The sequence below is a fragment of the Meleagris gallopavo genome, chromosome 8 (assembly GCF_905368555.1).
Source record: "Meleagris gallopavo chromosome 8, MGAL_WU_HG_1.1, whole genome shotgun sequence".
NCBI classification, from domain to species: domain Eukaryota; kingdom Metazoa; phylum Chordata; class Aves; order Galliformes; family Phasianidae; genus Meleagris; species Meleagris gallopavo.
Window position 1 is genome coordinate 15,864,172 of NC_139411.1, and position 24,873 is coordinate 15,889,044.

Below are 24,873 nucleotides of genomic sequence, written 5' to 3' on the forward strand. Positions count from 1 at the left end.
TGCCTTCCCCTGTTGGATATTGCTGCCATTGCAGTGCCTCATGCCAGCACAAGCACTAGGACCTGTCCCTGTAGAATTGAGGTCCTTGTTAGAACATGCTTTCCAGAGGCTTCCCATGGCTCTTCTGTGCTGTCAGCACTGAGGCAGAGATGAGATCTACACTATGGGGAAATGGTCCAGCAGGTGGACGCTGAGGTGCAGGGTGAATGGTGAGGTGCTGGGCTGGGGGCTGTATTGGCAGACAGCGGGTGTTGAGTGCTGGTTCCTTCCCCAGAGGGGTGTTTGTGAAGATTCGGGATAAGCAGCGTCACCCTGAGTGCTACGTGTGCAGTGACTGCGGCACCAACCTCAAGCAGAAAGGACATTTCTTCGTGGAAGATCAAATCTACTGCGAGAAGCACGCACGGGAGCGGGTGGTGCCCCCAGAGGGCTACGAGGTGGTCACCGTCTTCCCCAAGTAGCCTGTGCTGCAGTGGGGTCACCGTGGATCGTTCCTCTTCTGCTGTTCTTCTGGGAAAGTGTTGCCCCTGCCCCTTGCTGAATCTCCTTTCCGATAAGGAATGCTAGGCACGGCTTTGAATTTTCTTGCCATGTGAAAGTTCCGTCTGTACACACAAGGTGTCACTAATCATTCATCATTCTTTTTTCTTTCACTGTTGTTTTTCTTTTTTTTTAATACACAGATTATTATTTTTTCCCTTCTCCTTCGTGCTGTTAATTGCACAGGCATGTCAGAGGCCAAAGTCAGATCACAGCTCACTTGTATTCCAGTTGTTTGCCTTCTATTCACATTCAATAAATAGGGTGACTCCACCAGGCAAGTGTCTACTTTCTCCTCAATTGGGGCTGCTAGGTCCCCATTGTGTAGTGGTGCTGCCCTGGAGAGCAGCAAGAGGGAATCACCAAATAGCACACAACAGTCTCATGCAACAAGCAGTGATTGCAAGCTGGGATGGAGCAAAGGCCAGACCCCACAGGATCCCATGGCTGGGGTTGCTTCTCTCTGTAGGCATCCTGGATGTTACCTTTCCAGAAATGAACAAACAATCCCTTAAAACATTCCTAATCTCACTGGAAGTAAGGCTGAGCTAATGCTCAAGTCTGTCTCTCACTGTACAGCTTATTGGTGGGCTGGAATAAGAACAGGAATAATGTTGAAACCTAACTATATTTAGCTCCTCGTCTCAGCTCCTTCTATGAACAAGAGAGTGCTATTAGAATAGTTCAGCTGGCATTTCCCTATGGAAAGCCAAGCTTGCTCAGGCCACATGCACACATACATACACCTACCAGCTCCTGCTCAAGGTAGTTTTATTTTTCAAGGTGAAAGTGTTGTTTTTTTTTTTTTCCTGGCCTGCTTGTATGTTACCCCCTTCACACTGATGCTACTACCCTCCCTCAACAGCATGTTTTCCCAGGATGATAATCTCTCTGCTGCCTGGTCAATCATATCATTGTCCTCGTGGATGCTGTTGGCAGGTAAGAGCAGGGCACCACACTCCTGTTCACTAAGAACATGCTGCTCACGTGTTTGGTAAGTACACAGGAGTTTGGCTCAGGTCCCACAGAAGGCTTTGGGTAACAGGTCTCATCAGTGGGTCAGGCAGGGTTTATCATACAGACGGTTGGTTTAGGGTTATAAAAAGGCAATTTCAAATCTCTCATTTCTCTGTGAAATATATGTTAGTTTTCAAGGCCATTTAAGTGTGAAGTTAACTTCTGTCAGTGCAGGGAGGAGCCTCTGACCCACTGTCTAACCCAGCCAGTACCTGGCAGCAATTCCCAGGTCTAAGTTCCCATACCCAGTTGCTACTGGGGATTTGGTTGCCCCAGGCACTGCACACTCCCTACTTTCTCACTGGGCTCCTAGCCACTCACCACCTGTGTTTGTAGAGCAGGGAGGAAATGCTGGCCACAATGCTCCATCTGTGTTGCAGTAACACCAAGAACTGGGGTCCTGTGCAATCACAAAGTTTTTCCACACTGTATAACGCACACCACCAAAATACAGCCAGCTTCAGCTGTTCCATCAATTGACCAGGACAGAATAGCCCGAGCCAAGCCTGGTATTTCCCCAGCCACAACTCCTTGCTGTAAAAAGACAAGTTCCACTTAGGCTCAGCCCCTTTATCATCCAGTCAGGCTCCTGCAGTGGAGGCTGGCAGTACTGCTGGGAAAACACTGATTATGGGGGGGCTTGACGCACTTGTAGCCGGGAACTACAAAGGGTTTGTGGCCCAGCACTGGAAGTGGGAGCTTCTAATGCAGATACCAGTGTCGATCCAATTTATTACTATGGCAACAGACTCACCAAAGCAGTTCGCATTCATTGCTCAGGGAGGACTTTGCTCTGTCTGTTGTAGCTTACTGGAAAAAAAGGAATGCACTAGCTTTTTACAGAGCAGCCCAAAGTATTTGGCAACTGCACTGTTCACTGTAATTGGCAAATTCCCCTTAAGTTTAGCAATTGGCATCCAAGGCTTGTAAACAATAAGAAATGAGGACAAGTGGGGTCAAGTCCACAACAATGCTGAACTGCCTACTCAGGAAGGATAAAAAACTAAGCTTGAAGTAAGAAACTTTCACAAACCCAGTTGAAGAGAGTGCTGGGCAGTTTCAGCAAGCATCCTCCCAAAGAGGGCCTGGCTCACATGGGCGTGCAGCATGGCGCAACGCAGACTCACTGTTAACATAGACTTACTTGGAATTTTGGTTATGGCCTCTCCCTGCCACTGCAGCATCTGCCCTTACTCCTAGTGCAGCAGGTGGTGCTTGTGCCCTGCTGCTCTTCATGGACATGGCCTAAATTCTGCATATAGACACACCGTAGTAACAAGTGTACTGAGATTCCAGCCCTCTACCCCTGCATTCGGTCTCAACAACTCCAGCATTCCCCCCCCACACTCTCAGTGGAGGAACAATAGCTGAGTGTGTTTAGGCACAGCATGTAACGAAGAGCACAGCTTCCAAGTCTATGTTTCAAGAATTTGTCCATTAAGCTCTAGCATGTTTTGTCTTTTCAAAGTTCAGGGAGATAACAAGTAAGAAAACTATCCTTCACTGGAGATTTAAGAAATGCAAGGTCATTATGAGAAAATATTGTTTGCTTTGACCGAGTATTAGGTTCAACTAAAGCAGTATAGCTGCTTTCACCTTCTGAAAGTGGGCTAAAAAAACTAGCCCCAGCTCTACAAAGCAAGTCTCTCTCATAACACATTACTGAACAACAACTCTCATTCACTAATGCTACCTGCAGCATTACTGCTAGTTTCTTCCTAAAAATGCATAAACAGAAGACAAGGCTTTCAATAGGCAAAGGTCAAAGTCAGTCTACTCATTAACAGAGTTTTGTTTATCCATACTTCCATAAGAGTACATGGATCTGCAACTAATACAAAATGACTTTCTCCAATTCAGGGTAACAGACTGCTCTAAGGACAGCAAGAATTTCATACCTGTAAGAAAGTAACATGCCTTTGACACTGAAGCTGTCTTCTACAAATGTTCACAAAGTGGCTAAATTGAATACTTCACCTGCTTTGTTATCTACTTGTGGAATAAAACTAAGCTTCCAGGTGATTTGGATTTTCATAATACATCTATTTATCTGCACCCACTTAAGTTTCTAACTCCCTCTTCCCAGAAAATACTCCCTAGACAGAATTCTCCCTTTTCCCTTTCCAGTCCCCATAGCTCCCCCTATATGCTTCAGAAGGGGCACTTTGGCTGTGCAAGCTGACAAGCCAGTCACTGGAGAACTGACCTGTACACCAGAAAAGGTTACAGCTTGAGATTTCTTTTATGTGTGTGAAATTGGGTTACATGAGCACAGAAAGAATAATGGACATCATGCAAGCTGTGCTTATTTATAAACCTTGGTCAGGAAACCCTTAAGACAAACCAAACATTTATTTATCAAAATAATTTGCAGAAATTACAAAAAAAAAACAAGAACCAGAAGCTACACAGTTCTTTGCAACATGTTCTTTTCCTTCCCAATAAAATCATATTCAACACCATATAAAAAAAGTGTTTTAGGACTTCCACAGGAAGATTTTACACAACTTGGCCAGTTTTTACCACTGAACACGGAAGCTAACTGAAAACATGAAATGCCCGTCTTTTCAATTCTTTATCATAGGCTAAATGAACCTATCAAATATGAACCTATCAAATGTTACACCTTAGAACACATTAAAATTCACTGAAAGAACTGAGGGGTTTGAAAAAATGGCCATCAAGAGTTAGCGTGAAGGATCAGTAACTGTAATGACTGAAATCGGTCTCTTACAGATGTCACACGTTTGTCCTATAAGATTACAGGCCACCTGCACACTTAAAAGACACATTCTGCATTGGAACCTGGTGATTCTTCTAGGACCTTGAAGACACCCATTTTTTCCTTTTTAATTGTTTCAGAAGTTTTCATTTGATCTAGAATTAAAAAAAAAACCCACAACAGTGATTGGTGAATTGTTTGCAACCTTTCTTTACAAGTACAGTAAAGCAGAGTAAAAAGTTCAGTGCACTTTTCTTTCATCTGGATTTGGAAAACAAGTTTATCAAGGACATCATTCTGCTACTTCCTAACTAAAGCAACTAAAGTTTGTGCTTGAAAATATTTTCCATTTCTGTGCTTTAAGAAAAAACTCCACTGTACATCTAAAAACACTGGGAAATGAACAGTTTTGTAATCACAGGTATCCACTGAAAGTACTGTCAGACTGTATTTTGAATTATGATTTTCCAACTGATTTGCTGAAATTCTTTTCTGAGGATGATTTATGTTTTGACCAGTTACAGCAACTTGCAGGAAAAGTTGCTTTGCAGAGCATCTGCTTTTCCTTCACACTATGCTCAGGGCATACTACACATAAACGAAGTTCTCTAGAATACTTCTGCTTAAATCACCTTCAGCAGATCCTATTGGCAATGCCAGCAAAGGAGTAAAAGAATGTCTTCACATTTATACCACACTCATAGGGAAGTGAAGCTAAAACAGTTTTCTACATAGTAAGTTCATTAAAAAAAACAAACCCAGGAATTTACTGTCCAACATAAAAGATAGATGAGAATTTTGACTTACCGATAAGATCGCTTCTATCCAAGAGTAACTCAAGATCTTTATCACTGATTACTTTTTCTTTAGATCCTTTAACCTCTCTGTTGAGGAAGAAACCATCTTTCTTAATACAAAAAAAAGCATGTAAATGTAGCACAGAACTGACTGCTCAACATAGCAGAATCTCTAGGACATTCTTTTCACTCTTAATATCAACATAACACTTCGTAAGACAAGAGAGCTATTGACAGCTGCTCGCAAGCTGTAACTTATAAATTTATGGTTAAAAAAAATTGAAATCTGCATACCTCTCATAGTCTCTGGATTTCAGCAATTCTATTAATTCCTGAGGGTCCAGGCAGCTCTTTGATTGTGCTAAACCAGATTTCCCACCTTTAAACTGATCTGTAGAAAGAAGTTTTAAGCAGAGACTTTAACTAGAGACAAAAACAATAAATTCTTTGAATTGTTACACCAATGCTGGATGCATAGCTGGAATAAATCTCTTGCAAAGTTAACGGTATGTTCAGTTGTTTCAGCCCTCAGGTAAAACACACCTTAAGCTAATGGGCTAACCAGTCAAAAAAATTAATGGTGCGTACGAAGTTTACATGCAGGCCTTCCACTTTCTACCTACACTATACAGAAGGACTGATCGAAACACCAATTCAACATGCACACACTCACATACAGAACAGAAAAGCCATTAGTTCTACTTACAGTAAAGAGATTGCAAATAAAGTTAGATGGTGGATGCTGAAGTTTGTTCCCTTTGTAATGTAAGCTAGTTGAAACAAAGTAAGCAGCATTAACCACTACAAGACAGGAAATATATGAAAGATACGTGGTTTCACTGTAGAAAAACCCTCAGTTATAGGGATAGACAGACAACAAAATAATACACCAGACATGGGCTGAATTCTTGAAGAGATTAAGCTTACACCAAATGACTGGATGTCAGTAAAAATATCCTGAAATTATACAAGATTGTTACCTAACTAAATCTAAGCAGGGATGAAGCCAAATTCAGTCTGTACACTGCAAGAAAATGTACAGCCCCTACTGTTCTGTGCTAAGCCTCCTCAGTTTTTATTAATACGTGGACCCATTTAATTAGCAAGTCCTCATCATACCCTTTCATCACTCACACTGATGTTCTTTCCTGTGTCTCAGTTTAAGAACTCCTCCCTGCACATTTCCTCATCTCTCTCTCTCTCTCTCTCTCTCTATTCTCCTGTCTTTTTCTCTGTGAAATGCAAATCAGATTGCAAGCACCAGTATGGTCTGGGCTATAGGATTCTCTTCCCCATTAACATCTCCTCCTGTGACTCAAAAGATCCAGGTCAGGTCATGCATTGTTAGCAATACATCCTCTCCCTTTTAATCATATGGAGTTTTCAGAGTTTCACAAACTACACGGCTTTGAATTTCCAATGTAGAGATAATATATGTAGAGCTGTAATAGTAAGAGAAAAACAAGACAGACTCTTATTTACATCACGTGTTTGATAAGAGTTTATGCACATCATATTAGTCTGACATCAACTAATTTAAAGTTGTGCTGTTTCTCGTACAGTTTCCAACAAAAAGCAGAAAGAGAAGACAGAATGTGCAATGTGGTGCTGAGCTCAACCAAAAGCATGGCTTTGCAAGATACTACAATTCTTAAGGTTCTGCATTTGTATTGTACACACCCTACAATAGACACTGCCTAAAGGCCTGACTTCAGCATGTCTGCTTTATGACATCCCTTCCTCACCCACTCATCAACTTTTCTGCTACTTTAATATATCACCTTTACAATTACAGAACATGTCCAAGGGCTCCTGCCAGGCATACCCCAACTTAAGCTGCAAGATTTAGATAGGCTTCACTTATAATCAGCAAGATAAATATTCATCTTACTGCAAAACTAATGACATGACCCTTGCCAGTCAGCTTCTTTCCTGCACATCACCTAATCCTACTTCCCACTGCTAATTCAATATATGGCAGTCATCTAAGTGTGTTTTGTGGGCTAGCCTTGCCACACGTTGGACTCGTCTTCAAGCTAGATAACAATCAAATAATTATAAAACATTTTTTCATACCTAAATTTATCATGAGCTCCTCTGGAAAACATCAGATGGCAGCTCTGGCAATAACCCCAAACCAGCAGCGACAAAAGGACTAAAGCTAAGACTACGGAACTATCAAATGAAGATTAGACAATCTCATCCAAACCCAAAGGCAATCCACAGCTTAGGCACGACAAGCAGTGTGCTGTGCAGTTAACAGTTACAGATCTGGTTTTTCAGGCCCTTTATGTCCTCTCAAAAGTGCATCGTTTTGGTCTTTTTTTTTTTTTTTTCTGTCCTTAATATACTATGAGAAGTTCTTAAATTCAACAGTTTAATATATGGCCAATTATTGTTGCAAGAATTATATATTTTTTTCAAATGAGCTTAGCATTTGGAAAATGCTACACTGAGCTAGCATCCAAATATGGCACACAGAAAAAGTTACTGAAAGATTCCTACAGTGCCTAAAAAATAGAAATTTACTCCAAAAGAGAAGATTAATCTAGATCATTTTCTAAAGACATCTGAGTACAAACAGTTAGATGAGGACATCACAAGAATCACCACTGTTCTGCACACAATAAATAAAAAACTTAAAGAAATCAAGGACTGCTGTTGCATTCAGCACTAGCTAGTTTCTCCAAAAAGAGGACTTACTCTATTGTCATTATAACAGATTATTCTTAAATTAAGGATGACAGATGCAGACAGCAGCTACCATCATTTCACAGCTTTAAGATTTGCAATTTCTACAAAGTTCAGCAGGAATTTTCACATTTCTATAGACTCTGCTTTTACCAGTTTTAAGTGAAGGCTTGCTATTCAAGCAAGTTTGCCAGCATAGCTGGAAAACCTACTGATAAGCTCCACATAGTGAAAGGTAGGTTCAAATGAAGAACACTATTATAAGCTAAACTGCAAGCAATACGATAATTTTGTCTACTTTTCCATTTATAATCTGGATCATTTAATTTGATTTAATACAACAGTTAACGTGTACTTGTCATTTATCACCAGCCTAAACATTTTCTATCTCGGATGTCCAAAATATTTGGGTTGAACGATGTACCATCTTGCCAACAAGCTCCAAATAAGTCCCACTTGTACTCCCTTATCTGCTTTTACTTCTAGTTATTCCAGGTAGGCTCACTGTGCCATCTCCTCTATTTTCTCCTTACCTAGCAGTTGTAAGACCGTAACCTCAGAAACAGCAGAAGCAAAAGTACTTTCCCTTCACTTGTTATCTACAATGCACTTAAGAACATTCTAGAGAATGATACTGTATGGCCACTTACTGGAAGGATAAAGCTATTCACACAGGAAAAACACAGCAGAGATCTGTTGAGGTTTAAGAAACATACAATCACATGAAGGCAGAAGATACTAACTTTTGTGGATAATCAGCTTCTCTAGCTTCCTTTTGGCAGCAGCTCTCTCCACAATCTTCTGGTCAATTGTATTTGCTGTCACAAGGCGATAAACAACCACTGGTTTTGTCTGGCCAATTCTGTGACATCTGTCTTGGGCCTGCAAGTCTGACTGAGGATTCTGAGTAGACAAGGAAGCAATATTAGATGCATTAACTTTTTTTTTTTTTTTTTTTATGCTTCCCCAGGCAGCATTTCCAATTAGTGAGCTCTGAGAGTCGTATTAGAAGCAAACAATGCAGGGCAGTTATGAGGTAACAGAACTCTACATCTACTTGTTCTTAACTTGTCCGTGTCAAGTCCTGCTGTTGTAGCTGCACAGCCAAAGTAACCCAATTAGCTTGACTGCCTCTGATCTATATCATGCCCTTTCCAACAGATGGACATTCTGTATCCAAAGTTTAGTTGAGATTGTTGCTACGTTCAAGCAAGCAAGAAATTGAAAGACAAGTGCATCACAATAATAGTGAAAAAAGAAAAAAAATCCTACTTTTGGTATAACCCAGGGACAAACATGCTGGTTTTGCAAACCAACTCTAACATTGTGCTCAGTAAGCTAAGACATTTTCAAATTAGGCTGTATATTTAAAATATAACATATCTGCATAGATAGATGATGTTGTCATCATGTAAAAACACTTCCTTAAAATAACAGAAGTGGTCTACACCATAACAGCATACTAAACGTTTACCAAAAGCTGCAGGAAAGAAAGCATTTTATGACACATTGTGGTAGACAGTCCATCGACATACCCAGTCGCTATCGTATATGATAACGGTATCTGCTGCAGTTAAGTTAATGCCCAGGCCTCCAGCTCTCGTACTCACTAAGAACAGGAATACTTCAGGGTCATTATTAAATTGATGCATCTGGAAGAGAATTCAGCTATTAAAAACAGTAGGTGGATCAAACACAACATAGCCAATATTTTACGTTAAGATTAACCTATGTCTGGAATTTAAAAAGATGAACAAGGAGTGTAACATATGATGTCAGAGTCCAAAATAAAACTTTTCTAAAAACTGCATCAAGGGCTGAATGAGACCAAGAAGTAAAGCAATTATTTTCTTACCCGTTGATCCTATTAAGTGAGCTATCCAACACAGAACAGATATGACTGTAGTGTCATAGTCCCAATCATTATCCCAATCCCAATTTATCTCTGCATATTCTACCATTCAGGGACACTTTATTCCCCAATGCAAGCATAGCCAAAAGCTGGTAGAGCCTAAAAATATTTCCACTTCCTGACAAAAGCAGCAATCTAAAATTCTGATGCCACCTTGACTGTTACTTCCAGCTCCTATGTTTACCTCCTCCTTTTTCAAAACTAAGAATAACTTTCTCGCATCCTACTTGGCATCTAGACTGCTTTCAAGTAAAGATTATCCTAAGTGCCAGCCAGGCTCCTGTCAGGTCTTACAAGAGCAGTCAAATCTATCCTCTCATTTTGCACCCACAACACACTGTGGTAGGCACTGAGACCAGGAATGGAGAGGAAAAGAAAGAAACTGGACACCCTTGAAAGCTTGATGGATTTATCCTTTGCTCCCATGGTTTTCTTGAGTCATATGCACAAAATATAGCAACTGGAAGAGACCTCTGTCATCTATTTCAGCCTCCCCCACTAAAAGGAGGTTCCCTAGCATAGGTTTGCAGGAAAACATCACAGTGGATCTTGAGTAGATCTTCAGAGAATGAGAATGCGCAGCCTCCCCGGGCAGCCTGTGCCAGCACTATGTCCCCTTCAGTCATTGCTGTCCGTGCAGTTTAAATGCTTTGGGAAACTAATCAAGTCAAGATGTTTGCCTGTTCAACTGAAGAATCAACCTACAGTCAAGTTTCCTTCTACACCAAGATTCCTCTTAGCTTTCCAATCACCGCAGAATGCAGAAGCTGACTTCCAAGTGCCTGGAAAGAGAGCATTGCTTTCTTCCTTTAAAGGCATCCTTTGCTGGATACACGTTACTAAATGCAGTAACATGCTAACTCACCTCCTTATTCCCAGAGATTATGCATACTTAGCTGAGCTATACATAACAAACTGGCAGTTTTCACTAGAGAGCGATGAGCTTCTACTTGCTTAAGCAGCAGCAAGAATGTTAGATGTCATTTGCCCATTAAAGACTAAATTCTGGTTCAAGTTTTGTCCCAACATCACAGTAACAGGCAGAATACAGTATTAAATTAAGGGACATGTCCAGGTACTTACATTTTCTTCTCTGTCTGAGTAGGACATAGACCCATCCAATCGGCTAAACTTAAAGCTTCTCAAATAGCAGTAATCCATCAAAATGTCAAGCATCATAGTCATTTGTGAGAACATCAAGACCTGCATAATGAGGAAGATTCCTTAGTAACATTTTTGGTCATGAGGAGACAACTACGTAATAAAAAAAAGGAATAGGTTTTACCTTATGTCCTCTCTTTTTCAATTCTGGAAGCATTCGGTCCAAGAGAAGAAACTTGCCTGAGTTTTTCACTAGATCTTCATCAACCTTAAAAAAAATAATAAAAAAGCAGAAGAGGGGGTTGCATATTAGAAGAAAAGAGATCAAGATTATCATCACACAGAAACACCAACAAAAGCTAATTGGAAGTTTTTAACTGAAATAGCTTGAGCATCTTTTTAAGTAAAAATTGTAAAACTGGAAGCAGCACTAATTTTTGCAAAGTTGAATAATTTAAATCACGATCAAATTAAATCAAACCCCAGCATTTCATATGCCCAAATAATTTTGGGAAAAATTAATTTGCTTCCATCCCATTTCCAGGAGAAACCTTCATCGTTTCTATACTTTTCACACAGAAAAGCACTGCTGTTTCTTTCCCAGCTTCTATCTTTGGTAATCAATGCACAAGGCTTCCACCTGCTGGAAACAAGAAAGCTCTAGCTGAACAAGTTGCAGGTGCTAGGTCCTGCAAGTAAGCATAAAGCCACCTGCATTTTTTATTTTATTTAATTCCTACAGGTTAGCATTAGGTTGCCTGCTTTTATGCATTGCCTTTGCACTGACAGACTTCGGCTATTCGACTTTTTTTTTTTCCACGTGGTACAGCCAGAGCTGTTATCACACACTAAGCAGCAAACATGACTACATGGGCACAAACCTACACCTAGAGCATGCAAGCAACTTCAAGTTGATCAAGATTCTTTCAACTCAAATTACTTAATACTTTCCTGTATTAACAATTCTTTGTTTAAACTACTATTTGATTAAACTACCAAATGGCCTCTATTTACCTTTTAATTTTTTCCCTTTTAAGAGGCAGATAGGATGCCATATTCTAAGCAGACAATGCAGTTGAAATTATGAGTCCTACAACACCTCACTCTTATAAACTACCACCACATCTTTTGTAACACGTACAGTTTACATCATGAACAGTTCATGAGCACGAGCATTTTTAGTTCTGAAAATAAGCCTTTTCAAGGAGATCCTAAAACAGCTCAACTAAACAGAAGGCAGTATCATTCCAGTTCAGTAACCTGGCTTTCAGAAGACAAACACCTCCATAATGTAGAATAAACACTACGGAAGACTAAAAGGGGACAGAGTTACTTTGCAATTACAGCTGCATGAAGCAGCAAATGATTATTCTCTCACACGGCTAAAATTCAGTGGGGAGGCATACGTAAATACATTGAAAAGGTTGCTCTGCACTGCTGGCTGTACAGAATCATCACTTCTGGATGCCTACAATATTTTCCTTCTTAATCTTTTTAAAATATGTACCTTGAATTGTTGTGTAGCAGGGTCCAATGGGTATTCTATAAGATAGGGGTGATTACAGCATTTCCTCAATAACATCATAATATTCTGTAGTTTAAGGTTCACTTCTGAATCCATGGGCATGCTCACTTCTATCACTGGCCTTGAAAAGATGTCATCTTATTAGTACAGAAAACGTCACTGTGTGTTATAGATGTTGAAAAAAAAAAAAAGAATATCAAGCAATAGGCTCACATGTTGCTTCAGACTTCCTCTAAATCTGTGAGCTAGATCTCTCATAGTTCATAAAAGTATTATCAAACAAAGTTTCTTTTAGCACAACACTTGGCACTGATGCCATGAGTTTTGTCATTACTGGTTTAAATGTTAAAGGATGATAAGCAGGAATCAGAAATGGGAAAACAACAGCTTGTGCAAGTTATCCAGCAGAAAAGGAAATGGAAACAAGCCCCTTTTGGGAACATGCGTTTAGATTTCCTGCATAACAAAAGAAACTATTCCGGATATCATCTCTCAGCCTATCTCATCTCAGCCACCATGTACACACTGCAGGATTCTACCACAAATGCAGCTATTTAGCTCTTCCACACCTATAAGCTACATCCAACGTACAGGATCTAAGTGTGACAAAACTAACAAAAGCATATATTTAAGTATCAGTTACTTCAGCGTATACTGGACTAAAATCTAGCAAAATAAATATGATTCAATGCCCAAATTTAAGCTCAATCCTAGCTTTCCTTGCACTCAAAGAACTTCAACTAATTTCAAGCTACTGACAACTGACAAGTCCTGAGTTTGACAAGATCTATCTCAAATTCCAACCCTTGATTCTCATCATAATCACCAGTAAATTTTCATGACAATATATCTCACCATAACAGTAAGAACCATGCTAGTCATTTGAGTTTCAGATCTCAGCTTAAGCCTATTTATTTTTTAAAAAAATCAAACAAGGAAACCACTTCCCCCTTTACTCCAGTCTAAGCCTGAACTTTGCTCCAAGTATTCCTGAGAAACTCTGCAAAAACACAGGATTTAATTGTAATCAGCACACAAAGACTATTCCATGTCCTGTCTTTGAGCCAATGAAAGCTACAAACATAACTGAACACCGTAGTCAAAAGGTTCACTGTAATGTTGCAAAGCTTGCAAAACCTAGAAAAAAATGTATAAGCAAAGCTCTGGAGACAAATTAAAAGGGAGATACTCAGTGTAACAAAAATATATTCTTTTATGGCAGGCACCTCTCTTTTACTACTTCCTCTTGCGTTCTGTTGATCAACTTTTCCAAGTCATCAGGTGAACCATTGTGTTCTTCACAATAATCCACCAGTTTTCGACTACGGCGCTTTGGTCGGCCCGTTGGACTCAATTCAACTACTTCTTCCTGTAGGAAATAACATCATCATCAACAACAGCAGACAGGCCTCTGAATTTTAAACCATGCTCATCCAAGAATTCTCAATCCTGAAAAGAGGTCTCAGTAATACACCCCCTCAAAACGCACTTAAGATTCAGGGCTGTAAATTTTATTAAGTAAAAAGAGAATTCCAAATTTAAGTTGCAGGTTTTGAGAGCTTGTGCTTGAGTTTTTAAAAGCTGCATTTAAACTTCGCTGACTTGACAGCAAAAACTATCAGTTCAGGGAAAACTTTTTTTTTCTGCCAAGCTACAAGTAACCAAGAACATACTAAACCCATATTACCAGTTCTGAGGCTGTTCACATTAACAGTAAAAGAATCAGACTCAAAAAAGGCAAAAAAAGGTTTTTAGTTACACTAGTAATGAAGCAATGTCAATGTGGTTTTGCTTACCAACTATAAACAGGTAAGCACATTCCCAAATCAACAGATACCTCATTATTTCCAAGCAGATTCCGAATGGTGCGATTTACAATGGCAGTATAGAAGGTTTCTTGCTTCTTTGCTAGGGGTGCATACACCACAACTTCTCGTTTAGGAGGAACCTCAAGAGCAACATCAGATTTCAGTCTTCTCAGTAGAAAAGGTGTCAGAATCTGAAATGTTGAAAGGTTGTCCTCTGTTATTAGAGCTCTTAACAGGGCTGGTTAAAAAAAAAACAAAACAAAACAACACACACATCTACCAATAAAATGTTATTTTCACAATTTAAACTAAGGGACTTAATATGGAGAGTTTTATATTTCATTTTTTAATAGTGACAGCTACTCCAGACAGCTACTGGTCATACATGTGTTAAAAAAATCCACATTTATAGACTTTAAAATTGTGAAGTCTTTAATAATGGAACAGCAGTATCTACATTACAGGCCTTTCAAATAATGTTCAATTAATGAAAGTAATCTTACTAAGAAATAGCTAATTTTCTTTATTTCTTGAGTAAAATTATTCCAGGCTAGCCATAAACCTTAAATTGCAATAAAGTTGTCATCAACAATTATATCCTCCCATCATCAGCTTACAAGGGGAAAATAACAGTTTTGTAAAGCACTTATTTTCTTCCTCTTAAAAAGAGAGTTTGAATGTTAGTTTAGTTTTGCCTTTGAAGACAGGCAAATCATAAAACTAATTTGTCAATTAAACAAATAATTTGTTTCTGTTTGGTACCTTGAAATTGCATACATTGCCTCAAGGTTACCTTTCCACAAGATCAATATACCAATCAGATCTTTAGGCAAACCAAAGCAAGCAACTGCAATTAAGTTTAGCTAAATTCAGTTCGGTTCCAAAAACTAAAACTAAACATTATCAATAGTATGTTGTTCCTTTCAGCAGTTATAAATGCTGTAAATATAGGAGAAAAAAAGTCTAGGAAAGTCCAAACGTGCCACAATAAGAATCTTACACCCATAAGTTGTCTCCACTAACAAGATTTTGGCCAACATCTGAAATAAATCATGAAAAAACAATATAAAGAATAAAAGTGAAAACCTGATGCAGCATATGCAAGATGTTTTGCTCCTTTTCTTTAGCAATAATATCTTCAGCAGTTTCTGTAATACTGGTGATATCAAACCACGATTCAAAGCTACAAAAACAAAGCAAAAAAAAAAAAAAGGAATACTTTTCTTCATAGCTATTTCTCTTCTTCATTGTGTACTTCAAAGTTTTTCAAACTTCGATGATTTAAGAAAAGCAAGGCACTAGTATCCATCACACATAGAGAATGAACAGGTATGTTTCTGATACATACCTGTCAGTTTGGATGCTTACATTTTTAGAACTGATAAATAAAAATAGTTGTATAAGCTAGAATATTCACTATGCTGTTATTGTCACTATGTTCTATAGTATTTTCCAAGTTCAGTCAAATTCAAGACTGTTTTGGCATTGTTCCTGACCTCCCCATGCTGCTCCAGAAAAGCCTCAGTCTCCCGTGGGTCTCACGTCTGCCTGCCCCACACAGCTGTCTCCAACAGCTCACACAATCTCAAGCAGTACCAAAACCTTATGATTAGAAGCCATCTCCTGTTTCCCCCAAAGCTCATGTTTTAGTTCAGAATTGAGTTTCTACTGTCAACAGAATTGATGATTACTTCTTTCCTTTCCAAAACTACAACTGTGAAGGCAATACACGCTTCAAAGCCTCTACCATCAGATAATTATATCAAATTACAACCATAACATCAAAGAGCTCTTTAAATGCTGATCCAAGGTTAATAATTAAAAATTCAGATTAATGCCCAAACAGAACAAAAGGAAAAAGTTTTTACTACTAAATTGCAACCTACCTTTTCAAGTCATCAAAAACATCTGGCAACAAGAAGTTAAGCAACGACCAAAGCTCTGCCAAGTTGTTTTGCAAGGGGGTACCAGTCAACAGCAGTTTGTTGTCTGCATTAAACCGTTTCAGTTCTCTGATAAGACGACAGTTCATATTTTTAATCCTATGACCTTCATCTACTATCAGATACTTCCAGAAGCAGCTCTACAAAAACAGAAACGACATTTCAGTAAATCTTAGCTTACTCCATCAAAATGTGCCAATGAGCAGCATTTGGCGTCGTTTCAGTTTTGCCAGACTTGAACAGCAGAATCCAAACAATTAATGCTTCACAGTGAACACATATAAGAAGCTTTAGTGATTACAGCGAAATTACTACAAGCTCTCATCACCAAACTAACCATTCCAATATTAAAATCGTAATATTTCTACATTCAAGTCTCTACTCTCTGTCATTTACATAGAGGTAATAAAAGGAAGCTGCAATATATAAACTGCAGCTGTAAATGCTGTAATTATCTGCTTACTTCATGTTTCGGGTAGCATTCTATTTGAAGTACTTCTTAAGCATAAAAAAAAAATAATCCGTAGTCACCAATGAAACAGATGATGGCAGAACTGAATGCCAACATAGCTGCTACAGTATGACACTGAACAGGCAGCATGCAGGAGGTTTTTTTGTTCTGTTAAATGTATATTCAAAAGCAGTGCCATTATTGATGAGACATTCCGCCTGTCATCAGATTTTTGTGAGGAAATAAGTACCTGCAAGGCATTTCTGTCCCGCATTGCGATTTCAAAAGAAGTAATGACCACAGGATGGATTTTCAGCGATCCTTGTCGCCCGTGAATTTTACGAACCAGTTTACGACGTTCCTGCTGAGCTCCATGATACAGCATTAGCGGAATCTGAAGAAATAAAGACTTAGAAATCAGATGAATTAAGCTCATTTAAAGCTGTAAGCCCAAACAGAGATAGCAATGATAATTAACTTGCTTATAAGGTGGCTGTAAATACACAGCAAGACACAGCATAGTACAGAGTTACATAGGAGTAACCATGTAAACAACCACAATTCAACTGATGTTCTATATGAAGTTTCATGGCTAAGAATTACAGTAAGGATTCAGAAATTTGCTCTTTTAAATCCAAATTAAAAAAAAATTAAAAAATGGAAGAAAAGCCTTCCTTTCTTTTACCTCTGGAGTAAACCTCTTGAATTCAGACATCCAATTTGGAAGCGTGGACAAAGGACCACATACTAAGAATGGACCAGGGACTCCTCTCTCCACCATGAGTGCTATTGTTGCAATGCATTGGATTGTCTTTCCCAACCCCATCTCATCAGCTAAAATGCCATTGATACCATTTTCCCAAAGCATCTGCACACACAAAGAAAGACATATAAGCACAGAATAACCATCAAGTCTTAGGAACAATTGACATTTGTAGAAATTTGGAAATTCTTAGTGGAAATTCTCTACAAAGCACATCAGATGAGTAAAATTTCTCCATGATAAAAATAGCATCCTGTAAACCTATATATTAGAGTCTGGCATTTATGTGCTTTTAATCCATTAAATGCCTGACTAGGAGGCAAAAAAAAAACCAAAAAACAACAACCCCACAATAAAACAGTTTTATCTTTCAAAGTAGCTTCTACAGGAACACTTTCAGCATAGTAGAGTGCCTGATCAATGCAGCTTTTGCAGAAGTTTTGTGCAAACACTGTCTATTTCAAAAACTGAAAGAGCAACCTCTCACAACAGAATAGAAAGGAAGACACAGAAGTGCCTTTAACTGTTCTATCTACTATTCATGAAAGTTGTAAGTGAGGGTCCAACAATGGAAGCTGTTTATTCCTCCAGACAAGTTAGTATAGTGGCAATCACTTGTGAGATGAGTGAAAGCCTATTAGAACAGGATACATGTGCTTGTTGGAAGAATTAAAAAAAAAAAAACAGGAGAAAAATGAAATCGGCAGCAGAAAGTTAGTTCTATCTTGATCTGATAATGAAAAAGCAGAGTTATCCTCATTTGATTTGCAAGAAAAAACTGGGAGAAAATAAATACACTGGCATTTTTTTTTTTATTGCACGTTTCTCCCGCTTTTGATTTCAAATGTTAAAGGCAAAACATTTTTAAAACACTATGTTAATACTACTAGTAAAATGTTCAAAATGCAGAGAGAATTGAAAACTGTCACCTGTGTCAGGCCTGCAAGGCAGTTGAGTCTAAAGACCTATGGGCTACTCATGTCCTTGAGAGAGGAAAACCAGCAAGACTGCCCATCAAGTTAAGTATGAATACACTTTCAAAAAGCACTTCAAAGGAGAGGTCAAAAAAGCAGTCGAGTTGAACAAGAATATAGATGGAGAACACCAAAAAATAAAGCCTAATGAAATCTTTACAAACCCACATATCCTCCCCACCCTTTAAATTCACATTGACAGAATTTACAACTTAATAACACCAAATTCTTGTATCATCAAAAAAGCAAGGAACTCTCATTCTTCATCTTCCCTGCATTGCCTATAATCAGACTTCTTGTTTCTCTTTCCCTCTGCTGACTGGGGACTGAAACAACAGATGCACTTTTGTAAACAATTGCTCCATACCCTTAGCCACTCCATGCCTTCCACTTGATACCACCTCATTACACCTCCAGTAAAAATCTTTGGCTGCTGAAAAGGCACTGGTTGTCCATTAAATTTCCGCACTGGATCAAGGAATTGCTTGGCACTGTGTCGTACAGCTTGACACAATCTATCCTTAATGACACTATTTGAGTCCCCATTTTTCTGCAGGTCTTCTGGACACAGGTTGTCAGCAGAGCTTTCATCCTACAGAAGAATGTTCAAGGAACACGTGACAAGTGGAATGCATTAATAAAGCCAGTACATTTCTACCAGGTGCTAAAACTTTGGTAAATCTACACCAGTCTGCTATAGTACTGAAGCAAGACAGCGCCTGACACAAAGTTTTATTTTGAGTAACTGTCAACTGAAGAGTAGAATTTATTTTAAGGATTAATGCCACCAAAAAAACAGAATGTATCCATGCAAAATTTCAATACCTTATAGGCAGTATTCTTTACTGCTTTGGAGCAGTGATAGTTCAGGACTTCAATAGCTAGCAGATTTATTTACAGGAAGAGTTTAGAAAGCCCTTCCTCTCTCCTTTTGGGCTCTAAATGTTTAAACTGTTGTAACATCTGCCAACGTACCTGATTTTCCACTTTACTTTTTTTTGCCACTGATAAGATTTCCTGGAAAAGAAGAAAAAACCTTATACTTATGTGCTTTTGAATCTGAAAGGCTGCAACAATTTGTATTCCAGAAGATCTTTTAATTGGAGAATCTGGACATGCTTTAAACAAATTTTCATACATCATAATTGACTCTAAATAAGGCCATGCATCACCAAACACATTTCAATTACAAGAGGTAACTGGAAATTCAACAGGAAGATGTATTCCCTTCTCATCCCACCTCTGCAAAGGTGTTAAGAAAAGTATTTTGATTCAACAGGTTTGCTTGTTAAGTAGATCTTTGCTAAAATAAAGTAGTATCTTGCAGACTACTGTTGGCTGTTAGTCAGTCTGATGACAATGTACAAGGATTGCAACAAAATACCAATGTCATACAGTGATTGTGACATTACTTAAAATTTGTGCTACAAGAGTTCAAACAAGTCCATTTACAGATGTGGCCTACCTCTTTGGACATAATTTCTGAGATGTTGTATGTTCCGTCATCTCTTCCTCTCTTCTTTTTTGTAGCTATAACATAAGATTTGAGTTTATACAACACAATAAATGTTGAAGGAACTAAAAACACTGGTACTGACAAAAGACAAAGTCTAATATGTTACCTGATTTCTCCTCCTTTCCATCAGCTGGACTTTGACTCTAGAAAATAAACACAGGAAGAGTTTCATGATCTCAACACAAATGAAGAATATGTCATCAGACTCAAACCATTACTTTTGAAAGCTTTTTGAAGCACGTTAACTATAAAAAAATAGCAAAAGTATTTAAGCACCAGTCTTTTTCATCCTTGCTTATGTATGCCAGCACTTAGGCTCTCGGTTGACTAAGAAAAGTAATCATTGAATCATTGCTTAAAAAAAAATACCAGCCTTCAAGACAAATCCATACCACTGCCTTTAATAAAAATTAGTCAAAAAAAAGTCCCCTTAGTAAGACAGTCTATACTACGTGATTTTTTTAAGCACAGTTTTGAACAGTTTTACCATGGCTCAAAAACATAGTATAACAGAATCATGGAATCACCAGGTTTGGGAATGTCCTCTAAGATCACATACTCCAACTGTCCATCTGTCATCAATATTTTCCACTAAACCATGTCTCTCAGTACAACATCTAAACATTTCTAGAACACTTCCAGGGATGGCAATTCCATCCCTGGGCAGCCCATTCCAGTGCCTTACTACTGTTGGAGAATTATTTCCCAATGTACAACCTGAATCTCCCCTGGCACAGCTTGAGGCCATTCCCTCTTGTCCTATTAAGTGATACAGGAGAAGAGGCTGACCCATGGGCCGTAGCCCAGCCATCCAGCCTTTCTAGGTCCCTCTGTAGGCCCTTCCATCACCCAAGCAGGTGGACACTTCCTGCCATTTTGGTGTCATCTGCAAATTTACTGAGGGTACATTCAATGCCCTCATCCAGGTCATCAATAAAGATATTGAACAGGACCAGCAAAATCATTTATTAAATCTTTTATCTTCAAAAGTTTCTATAGATAGACATATCTTCAAGTTAAATAATGGGCAAGTCTAACTTCTTTACCTTGAGTAGAAGATCAAAATTGATATGGCAGTTTGACAGACTTTAAATACAGAACAGTTACATAAAATAGCTAGCTAATCTTACCTTGGCAGATTTTAACATCATCTCCCTCTTTTTTTCTAACTTCTCTTTTCTTCTCTGTTCCTAAAAAGACAGAGATACTTCTTTAATAACACCTACAAGAGAACTATCCATTATAGAAATAACAGATGCAAATTCCATTGGAAATCCAGATTTCTGTGTACCATACAGACTTGTCTTTGCAGTCTCACTACAAGCTTCTATTCTGACAGTGACATTGTTTAAAAAAAAAAAATCATGAAATAAAACTTGAGAAAGTGCAACTGCTCTGAATGGTCTGTCAGTCACTACTCTCAACGCTTTCAAATACAGTAATTTAGGAAGACTCCAAAGATATTCCCAATTACAAACTCCTTCAAGAGATCGCATTTACTACATTAAGTATTTGATGTACACAGCTCCTCTACAACTTTTACATGTTACCACTTATGTTCATTGTGGAACAGAAAGCAATGTAAGTATCCTAAAATGCCTTTAAGGAAGAATTGCTTTCATATCTTGGTGAATCTAAGACTTTTTTACATCATCTACTATTTTTACTTGCTGAAAGCAAAAGGACCCTGGGAAAAAAAAAAACAGAGCCTTGATAATGATAAGATGAAGTAATGAAAGATTTAATATTGAAAAAGGCACTCTATCAGTGCAGTAAACAAAAATTCAAGCTGACAGGAGAAGCTAGAGAATTATTTTAGAAAGGAGCTTTCAGTGCTTGCCAGTGCCACTTTTCTGAGCAGTCATTAACCTGCACCTTCTCCTGAGATTCTTCCTTTCTCTAAAGCTCAACCTCTCACAAGTTTGTACATACAGGGACAGTTAATAAAGTTGAGACAAGGCCAGGTGTGAACTTAGCAGCCCATAATTAAAAAAAAAAGTATCAAATAATTTTATGGAAGTTTGATTGGTAACAGCTTGGTCTCAGATCACTGTAACGTATACATTTGTCCCACATAGCGTCCTGAAAACAGGCCTCATCCTCAGCCATCAATAAACAACACAAATAGGCCATACAATTCCTATTGGTCAAGTCTCTGTTGTTGTTTGTTGTTGTTGTTGTATATGTTTTTTAATCCTCCTTCCAGCTTTTCTAGCTTCCTTAAAACTTTGTTTCTTATTAGAAATACTGATTTCCTCTTCCTAACAGAAGAATTTTAAAGACATCAGTGCTACTCTTTACGTTGTGTCTCACCACATTCCAGCCTGATTTATCTCCATATCTTAAGGGCAAGCTCAGAATATAGTGTAAAGCACCACCTCATCCTTGGGCAGTACCTTCTGTAGATTTATACATTATTTTCACCCTAGTTCAAAATGCTAGATGGCAAGAAAACCAAACAGATGGCAGCTCATCTTAGGAATCCCATTTGTAGACAAGAATACACCTACCTCCAGTTGCTGCTGCTCCATTTTAGTTAGCAAGAACTTGGAATAAATGTTGCTTTTTTCAAGCAGGTGTTGAAGCCTCTTATAGCGCATTTCACTTGACTCCCTGTCCCAAGCACTGCGAGCCTGGCCAACACAGAGACATCACGTATTTATACATGCTTTGAATGTAATGCTTTTAAGATAATGAAGGATTCTCTTACAGGTTAATTACATTTGTCTCATAAACACACAAGCATTCTCTTTCAGTCATAATACATCCACAATTTGGAGGTGTGTCAATCCACATCTCTCTTGCTCTACAAAGCGCTCACAGATTAATGTAATTGAGGGTTGGATTTGCTCCCATATGTAAACAGAGCTCTGGGTATATCTGCTTCCAGTGCAGCAGGACAAAGCACTCAAGGGCTCAAAGGTGTCTAACTTCCAATTTACAGATTTAGAGTAAGAAGGTCATTTAAGTTTATTCACAGCTCACAAAACCTGGGAGAAAAAGATAACTTTGCAAAATTCAGCAAACTGGCTCCCAAACCATATGCACAAAAGTATGTTTCCATTATCAGCAAGCTATTTAAACAACCTAATTATTAATGCCTAAACCATTAATGCTTAATTTAGAGTGGCCAAGTGAATTTGCAGTATGAAAGCAGTAACTTATTTTGCTTTGCTTTTAAAATACACGTGCTTGAACTGCCACTCTCCTTTTAAAATGGCACCTGTTGAATTTCTTCCATACTGCAATTAGAAGCCTGCAAGTCATCTTTAAAACCGAGGTCAAGACCCTCCTCCAAAAAAGTAAAAAAGCATTCACCCAAAACTGCTTGTTAGATTGAGATGTCAAACACATGAAAATGTCCAAATTAGCATCTCCAAGAGAAACAAAAGGAAAGGCAAGCAGCAGAGCTTTAGGAGATCCTTATCTATGCCACAGCCTTCAAAAGGAACACGGGGGGGGGGGGGGGGGGGGGGGAGGTAGGGCACAGTAGGACATCAAAACAAGGGAATTTTCTGGAACTAAATGGACTAACGAGTAGTCTATTTACAGATATTAGCTGACTGATAGGGAAAACTGCAAGACAAAAAAGCTCTGGTACAAATGTTGCCTTTAATTTTCCAAAAACGGTACTCCAAATCACAAAGTAGCTATCACTCTGCTCTTTAACGAGAGGAAGATCCATTTCCACGTGTCATTTGGAGGTTAGATAGCTTTCCTGTGATTCTCTGTAAAATCTTTATTTGCTTCTGCTCTCCTTCAAACGAAGGTACCTGAGCCCAGGAGTACCGATCCTTGATGGCAAAGCCAAAAGATAGCATAAGTGAAGCTAAGCTATTTCGTTCAGTGAATTGCTAACACTCATTTTTTTGCAGGAGTTCAACTGTTTATTCCCGCTAATTACTTCCTTGGACGGATGCTTCCCTTGACCAACTTCAAGAGAAAAACAGAAAACCCAAAGACGACAAGTAACAACAAACTCTTATGATTTTCTCCAGAATAGGCATTCCTTGTCCTTTGACTCCACCCAAACCAACAACAAAGCTGGGTTTTATACCCATTATACTGACTAGGCCAAATGCATGATGCTCGCTTTTCATCACGCTACATTCTCATATACTTACATAGCAGTATTTTACCATCAGCCCACAGAAAGAACAAGTGACTCCTTTGCTGCGCAACTCACCTGGCAAGGGGTCCACAAAAGCAACAAAGAAACCTCCAAAAACCCAGAAGCTGAAGAACATCAGCTGCCCCCCAAGATGCACGTATGCCAGGGATTAACAACACGAGCAATCTCCTCTGCTCCAACATGCTGCCCCGAGCAGCCTTAATATCAGCCTTTGAAAACAGACACAGCAAGGGGAAAAAGCAACACAGGAATGGCTATGCCACGCGAGATGGGGATGCGAAGCTCTTTAGAACGCATTTCCCGAAGGCAAGAGCCGAGCAGAACACTCAGACCAGTGCCACGACCAATATCGGTGCCAGCACACTCCCGGCAGCGGCACGAACCCCCCCGTGCCCGGCAGCCGCCCAGCCCCCCCGCCCCCCTCACCTTCTCCAGCATCTGCCGCTCCTTCTCCAGCCCCGCCGCCTCCAGCTGCTCCTCCTCAGCCAGCATGGCCGGCGTGATCACCACATCCTGCTCCCCCATCTCGGCTCCCGGCGGCTCTGCAACGACCACGCGCGCGCGGTTATCCCCGGGCCCGGCCCTCCGCTCGCTCCCGCCCGCGGCCCGACGCTCACCGCCGCCGCTCGCCACGTTCTGGGCCGGCATGGCGCCGAGCGGCACCGCGGCACACGGCCGCCACGCGCCTACCGCCTTCCCGCGCACAGCCAACGCCGAACTCCCGCGCGGGCCGCCCGCCGCCACGCGCCACCCGCCTCGCGAGACCAAAAACCGCGCGCTGCCCGCGTCTCGCGAGAGAAGGCGTCTGTCTCGCGAGACGGCTCAGCCCACCTCTGGCGGGCTCGAACGGAAGCCGTTTTGGGTCCTGTCAGGTGATGCCCGTTTCCCCGCCCCGTTCCGGGGACCTCGCGGTCTGCGGGGTGCGGGCTTCGGCTTGCCGTTTCCCGCTGTCCCGGGAGGTGCGGCCCTGGCACCCGGGCT

The 24,873-nt window shown here is 39.7% G+C and overlaps 2 protein-coding genes across 8 annotated transcripts in view; one reads left to right on the forward strand and one right to left on the reverse strand.

Moving 5' to 3' along the window:
• The window catches only part of PDLIM1 (PDZ and LIM domain 1), a 35,657-nt gene extending 34,841 nt beyond the window's left edge, over positions 1 to 816 (forward strand). For 4 of the 5 annotated variants that reach the window (XM_085230079.1, XM_085230082.1, XM_085230081.1 and 1 more), the window contains one exon: positions 275 to 816. In XM_085230079.1, the coding sequence (XP_085086205.1) occupies positions 275 to 461 (187 nt within the window). In that variant the 3' untranslated portion in view covers positions 462 to 816. The remainder of the gene's footprint in view (positions 1 to 274) is intronic. The other variant, XR_014884891.1, reaches the window with a different exon arrangement.
• A 3,074-nt stretch (positions 817 to 3,890) lies between these two features.
• On the reverse strand, positions 3,891 to 24,865 carry HELLS (helicase, lymphoid specific). Of its 3 annotated transcripts, none has more exons than XM_085230071.1 (22): positions 24,724 to 24,865; positions 24,319 to 24,434; positions 22,271 to 22,393; positions 20,891 to 20,950; positions 19,867 to 19,903; positions 19,710 to 19,774; positions 19,220 to 19,261; positions 18,612 to 18,836; positions 17,193 to 17,375; positions 16,758 to 16,901; positions 16,000 to 16,196; positions 15,200 to 15,296; positions 14,143 to 14,304; positions 13,532 to 13,674; positions 12,288 to 12,426; positions 10,965 to 11,048; positions 10,763 to 10,882; positions 9,303 to 9,419; positions 8,511 to 8,670; positions 5,371 to 5,467; positions 5,087 to 5,163; positions 3,891 to 4,434 (listed from the first exon to the last, which is right to left on the reverse strand). In XM_085230071.1, exons 2-22 carry the CDS (start codon positions 24,415 to 24,417, stop codon positions 4,337 to 4,339), a joined length of 2,469 nt encoding a protein of 822 aa, XP_085086197.1. In that variant the 5' UTR covers positions 24,418 to 24,434; positions 24,724 to 24,865; the 3' UTR covers positions 3,891 to 4,336. The 3 variants fall into 3 exon arrangements, with proteins under 3 accessions (XP_085086197.1, XP_085086198.1, XP_085086196.1); XM_085230072.1 differs by lacking the exon at positions 24,724 to 24,865 and adding an exon at positions 24,583 to 24,715; XM_085230070.1 differs by lacking the exon at positions 24,724 to 24,865 and adding an exon at positions 24,510 to 24,681.
• Between the last annotated feature and the right edge of the window lie 8 nt (positions 24,866 to 24,873).